The sequence below is a fragment of the Neovison vison genome, chromosome 7 (genome assembly GCF_020171115.1).
Source record: "Neovison vison isolate M4711 chromosome 7, ASM_NN_V1, whole genome shotgun sequence".
NCBI classification, from domain to species: Eukaryota; Metazoa; Chordata; class Mammalia; order Carnivora; family Mustelidae; genus Neogale; species Neogale vison.
The window spans coordinates 206,329,363-206,335,511 of NC_058097.1; the positions used below are offsets into that span (position 1 = coordinate 206,329,363).

General features: G+C 57.6%; 1 protein-coding gene and 1 long non-coding RNA gene across 4 annotated transcripts; both read right to left on the reverse strand.

Moving 5' to 3' along the window:
* Positions 1-333: 333 nt before the first annotated feature.
* On the reverse strand, positions 334-3,944 carry SMIM38 (small integral membrane protein 38). The gene has a single exon (XM_044261238.1). The coding sequence runs from the start codon at positions 3,942-3,944 to the stop codon at positions 3,789-3,791; it is 156 nt and encodes a 51-aa protein (XP_044117173.1). The 3' UTR covers positions 334-3,788.
* A 697-nt stretch (positions 3,945-4,641) lies between these two features.
* Positions 4,642-5,946, reverse strand: LOC122914605. 3 transcript variants are annotated; one of them, XR_006385806.1, is made up of 4 exons: positions 5,857-5,943; positions 5,628-5,775; positions 5,090-5,185; positions 4,642-4,778 (listed from the first exon to the last, which is right to left on the reverse strand). It is a non-coding gene; the product is annotated as an uncharacterized LOC122914605 (long non-coding RNA). The 3 variants fall into 3 exon arrangements; XR_006385804.1 differs by having other exon boundaries at positions 5,628-5,946; XR_006385805.1 differs by lacking the exon at positions 5,628-5,775 and having other exon boundaries at positions 5,857-5,941.
* Between the last annotated feature and the right edge of the window lie 203 nt (positions 5,947-6,149).

Below are 6,149 nucleotides of genomic sequence, written 5' to 3' on the forward strand. Positions count from 1 at the left end.
AAATTTATTGAGCTATATACTTAATTCATCAATTTTTCTTTCTCCCTTATTTGTTCATCTAAGTATTTTTAAGGCAATGAATTTTCCCGTAAGAACAGCTTTAGCTGCATCTCATAAGCTCTGGTGTGTAGTACTTACATTAGCACTTCAAATCAACCTCAAGAAAGCCCTCTTCTGTGTTCCTAGAACACAGAGTGCATTTGCCCACCAGGGCACTTTCTCTACATTATGCAATTCTGGAACAATGCTTTGTGATATAAAAATGTGAGCTGCAAATGTGCTTATAAGTTTTCCAGGAGCAACATTAAAACACATTAGAAGAAACAGGTGAAATTAATTTTAGTATTTTATTTAACCCAATAGTGTCCAAAATATTATCGTTTCAATGCATAATCAAAACAATGATCAAAACAATGTTACTAATGAGATTATACAATATTTTTTGGTACCAAGCCTTCCAAATCTGGTGTATATTTTACACTGATGGTATATCTTAATTTGCACCTGCCACATTTTTAGCCCTAACTAACCATCTGCCTAAGTGCAGTTCTAATATCTACTTACAGGTCTCTCTGCCCACTTCTGAGCTCCCAGTCTGCAAGCTGCCTGAGGGCAGACACTGTTTTATACACTGTATCCATGCTGCCTCTCACACTGTGAGCACTCCACTCTGTGATGTTTACCAAGTAGAGGACTACATCTCCCCCTCCATTTATATACCCGCTAGCCATCACCACCATTCACTTATGCATCAGCTGTTCCCCAGGTCTGTGCCTTTCGCTCACTGCGGACCAAAGAGCATTGCCATGCTTCTCTCAGAAGGAACGTGTCTGGCTCAGCCTCAGACTTTCTTACTGGTATGAATCCTTAGGAGCCCCAAGAAGCCAGTCTGACTCCAGGTTGGAACTGCAAAAGACGGGTGAGCTCAGCTACTATCCCTGCAGAGCAGACAAGGGCAAAGCTGGCACATAAGGGTACCACAAAAGTCACCCAAATACCCAAAATAGGTCCCAAATAAAGACAACTACAAATAAAGGCAAAGGACCAGTGACAGAGATTGCCAGTTGCCTACCTCATATCCATTTAGCCTTCCTTTATAACCGAAACCTGACGCTATCTAGGGTAACAGCGAGCCCCACTAACAAACTCCATTTCTCAACTTCCTCTGCATCTCAGGATGCCATGTGACATGCTTCTGGTTGATGAGATGTACAAATAAGTATTTTACATATCAGGGGAGTGCCTCTTCCCCCTCCATCACCCTATTTTTCTCTTCCTGCCTGGAACTCATTCAGAATGCCTGGAGTAGCAGCAGCCTTCTTGTGACCATGAAGACCAAAGCTGTGTGTGAAGGATGGCAGAACAGAAATATGGAATGGTTTAAGTCCTCAGTAATAGCATTGAACTGCCATACCATGGCCTGGGAATGACAAAAGCCAGACTTCTTGCAACATGAGAAAAGAAAAATGAAGGGGGGAAAATCTTCTCTTATCAAAGTCACTGCTGACCCAGCTGTTACTCGCAGTGGCTGCCTGGTTATCAGGCCAGGGCCCAGCCTCTCATTCACGCAGATGCCCTGCTTGAGTGGTCGCTCATTCTGAGCCAGTCCTACGCCAGATGGGAGGCTGGTGCATGGGTGCAGAGAACTGCACAAATAGAATTTTGTCAGTTGTGAACTAAGAAACCAATGTAAACTGGCTTAAGAGGGGGAAAAAAAAGAAATATATTGACTGGTTTAAGTGGAGAGGGACTCAACACTGGCAGAATCTGGTCTTCTTCTGGGGTCCTGTGTTGGCAGCAGTCTCCTGCTTCTGTCTTCTCTACCAGACAACCCCAAAGGAAGGGGTTGCAGCGAGATCCCCAGAATTCTGGCCCACTGGACCAAATGGTGAAGCTCAAATACGCCTGGAGGTGCCGTTCCATGCACCCACGTGCACACGCAGGCGGCAGGTGGCTGATGGGCAGGTCAGCCACTGGAGACGCATTAGGAGGTTGCGTGAACTGAGTTCTCCTCCACCCGAGCAGGGGCGGGGCCCGCTCTGCCTGGGATGGAGGTGTCTTCCAGGACATGGAACTTCCAGTTTTAAAACTGGGGCTGTCCTAGGCCAACCGGGACAGTGGGCCACCCTCCTTGGTATAGGACCATGGCGACAGCTGTGATTTTTCTTTGAGAGATCGGTGAAATCGTGCACGATCATTTTAAAGAGAACTGAACATTTTCCTTAAGAACAGGAGAACACTTCCTCCCCTAATCCTGCATTCAGGTTCTTGACATAGTGAGGACACAAGTTCTGCTAGGCCACTGGCCAATACGGCGGCCCAGGGGACAGCCACCTCCCCCCCTACCCCCAGCCCTGGATGACTCCATGCATGGTAACCCCACCCTGTGCAGACTTCCCAGACTGTCCTCCATAAGAAAACACCCTCATCTACAGACTGTCCTCCAAGACACCCCACCACCCAAAGTCTCTGAGGCCGGTCGGTACCCCCCCAAGAAGGTCACCGCTTCAGCCGACTGGCTCCCCCGTCCCTGCGGTTAGCTCAGGTCCTTCAGGAGTGAGACAAGATCTTCACCGTGTCGGTGAGCTCATCGGCTCCCACGACATCCCTGGCTCAGGCCCCTCATCCCTCTGCCAGGATGCCGCGAGGCTAGGTGGGCGGTTCCTGGCCAGGGCTCCCCGAGTCTGCTCGCTCAGCTCAGCGACAACTTCTCCTTAAGACGGCTCTGACCGAAGTGCCCAGTCCTTGTAAGAAAGCACAGAGCAACCGGGCCCCAGCCTCCCGGGACATCTTATCCCTGCCTGTGCTTCTTGGTCTTGGGGTGGCTTGGCCATCGTGTTTGCTAGAATCTGCAGGACGATTATAATCTGCCGCCAGAATGAGAAGCACAAGCTGCCACCCTCCTTAGGCGGGGTGTGACCATGACCGGGAGGTGGGCGGCAGGGAGGAGCCAGACTCTTGGCGCGCATCAAGTGCCCTGCCTGTCTGCCTCCGGAGCGGCCGCTCAGCCGCACACTTAAATCACAAAGAAAGAGAGGGCCCTGGGTTCCTGGCTTCTCTTCTCCACTGTCCTCCACATGTCCCACCGTGTACAGAATATGAGGGCTTGCCCCCCACCCCACCCCTTCTCCAACCCTCCTCATACCCTTCTGAGAGAGGCAGGGATTACTGTGCCCATTTTAGAGATGGAGAAAGAGAGTCGACCCACAGTCAGCCAGAGCTGGGCTTGAGCTCAGGTGTCACAAGTCCGCTGAAAGGAAAACGAAGGCCAAGGCCAGTTGTCTGAACTTCTATGATCCCACCCGGGGTGGGGGGAGGGGGGATGGAGCTGGACGGTGTAAAAGAAAGCTGAGACACAGGGCACCTTCTAGCAGCAGAGCTGGCTTGTGATGAGGCCACCTCTGTCCTCCCCTCCCAACCCTCTGGCTCATCCCCACCTTGTCCAACAAACATAAATATAAAGAATTGGCAGAGCACGTTTTAAAGCAAGACCCACCCTCAGGATCACCCCCAATGGCAGACCCCAGAACCTTGGACACACCAGCTGCGCTGGCCCCTCTGTCCCGGCATGGGAGGTGGGCAGTGACCAGGACAGCCCAGGTCAATCCGGTGGGACACCGTCGGTCTCGGCCTTGTGGGTGGGATGCGGGAGGGTTTGCCTGCCCTGCTCGCCCCCCTCCCCCTGACACACACCCTCAGCCTCAGGACAGGGCGCCTCTGGGACAGGGTCCTCCGGGAGGGGAGACCCGCACATGCGTGGCGCTGAGGGCCGGCGTCCTGCCGGGGCCCTAGTCCTCCTTGGGCTTGCGCCGCTGCCGCCGGGCCAGCTTATAGTCGATGTAGGTGCCGAGGCAGGACCAGAGAAGGAAGCGCGCCAGCAGGACGAGGACCAGCAGGACCATCAGCGGGTCAGAGCCCAGGCTTCCCCCGAGCCACGAGGCCATGCCCGGCCCAGCCCTGGGGTGCGGAGGGGCCGGGGGGAGCACGGGGTAGGTCGGAAAGGGGGAATCCCAGGCCCGGGCCGCGCGAGGGGTGCAGCCTGCTCCCGCGGTGGGGAGCGGGCCGGGGCGGCCTCGCCCCAACCCCGGGCCTCCCTGGCGGGTGCGAGGCCGGATGGCGAGGCTCGCGGCCTCCGCGGTCAAGAGGCCCGGGCGCCATTCACGCGGCGCGCGGCCCCGGGGCCGACAATGGGCGCATTGTGGAGCGGCCGGGCCGGGAGGCCGCGCGCGCCCCCCTCTCCGCGGGCGCCCCGCTCGCCAGCGCTGACGTCACCCCCCGGCGGCTCCGGCGGCAGCTGCGGGGCGAGGCCGGCCACCTTCTCCGGCGCTTTCAGCCGCCCACGCCCGCGCTTCCGGCGCGCACACAATCGGGCCCTTTCTCTGCCCAATTAGCTATCACTCGGCGGCGGCGGCGGCGGGGCAGGGCTGGGGCGGGCGGGAAGGAGGGGGCGCGCGGGGACGGGGAGGGCAGCGGCGGGCGGGATCGGAGCCCTGGGGTGGGGAGGGCCGCGCGCTCCCAGCAGCGCCCGACCCCGCGGGGTCCCCTCTCGCCCTCGCGGTGACCCTCGGCCTCCCGGCGGGGCCCACCCCAGCCTCGCTGGTGAGCCTCCGCCTCTCCGGGCACAGACCCCTCCCGGGAAAGCGGGGCAGATGGCCCCGGTCTGATCCGAAGGGCCCGGCGTGCGGATCCAGGGAGCGGCGTGGGCAAGGGGCGCGGGTTCGTTGACTGTCCCCACTGCGGCTGGAGAGGACGTCCTCAGAAATGTCCCCACACCGTTTCTGAAATGACAGCATCCGCCCGCCCTTGTGGGTCTGCCACGCACGCACCCGTACACACAGACACACATGCACGCTCGAGCACAGAGGTGCACCCCCGCGCACACCTGCGCGGCCTCTGCACACCCCCCACCCCCCACGGCTGGCCTTTCCTGAACATGCTTTCCTGGGAGAAGAGACAGTTGGGTCGCCTCCTCCAGCCCCCACGCTATGGCCTCATAACACAAAGGGGCCCCCGTTGGGGCTCACAGGGTCGGGCAGGGAGGATCCAAGTCTCTGAAAGCCCCCCGCTGGGGATCCCAGCCTGTCCTCACCTGGGAAATGGTCTAGCCACAGGTACGGCAACAGAAGGCTCAGAGGCCTCCAGGAGTGCGGGCCACCCGAAGCCAGTTCCTGAATTTCTTCTTTACCTACAAAATGAGAATATGCTCCTGTCAGCCTTTCCAGAAGGTTCTATTTAAGGACTAAATGCAAAGGCTTTGACAAGGAGCACAACCTAAGACGCGCAGAGGGCTAGAGTGGAAGCATTCGCTTGTGGTTTTCATGATGATGATCCCAGGAACGTGTGCCGGGCGCTCACCCTGGGCCAGACCCACCACGCGTCCCCCTGGCATTCCTCCATCAACGCTCACCCCTACAAGCTCAGATACCACCCGACTGAAAGTGCACCGGGCCCGTCTTTGCTCTCTGGGTGGCAAATGTCTTTTTCTGTCTCCGTCCGCGGAGGGAGCCGCCAGCCGGTGGGTCTCGCCTGGTGACCCAGCGCATTTGCTGAGCGTGACTCTTTCGGGTGACCTTAAGCTCTGGGCTTGTACGCCTTGTGCGGAGGTTTGAAGATCACATCACACTCACGTGAGAACTCAGTGGGAGCCCATTGGGGAAGCAGTAATCACACAGAGCATTCCTGAAGATGTGGCTGCTTGATGAGGGCTTCCAGAGTGTTCCAGACGATTCCTCTGGGGTGTGCGGGAGGCGCCTTCCCGGACCCACCCATCTACATCTGGAGCAAGGTCCCAGGGGAAAGCAGCCATGAAGTCGGGGAGAGAAAAGAGGCTGGCTCCCGAGCGGGCACTTTGCTTACCTGAGTGGTCAGCCTCCCCGGGTCGGAATCCTGGGCCAGCTGGAGGGGCGAGCACACGCCAGAGAGCCCCGTCCTCTGCCTCCCACTGCGCAGCTCCCAACCCAGCCAATGGGGACAAGGTGGCCTTGGGTAAATCTCCCTGTTTGCCAAGCACACCATGGGACACGAAAAGTCAACAGCGCCCTCATCACATGGCGTCCATGTGCCCAGACTCCTTGAGATCACAGCGGCTCCCCTCCTACCCCCTCTCTTCCTGCACAGACGGCCCCGGCCCCAGAGTCAGCGAGACCGAG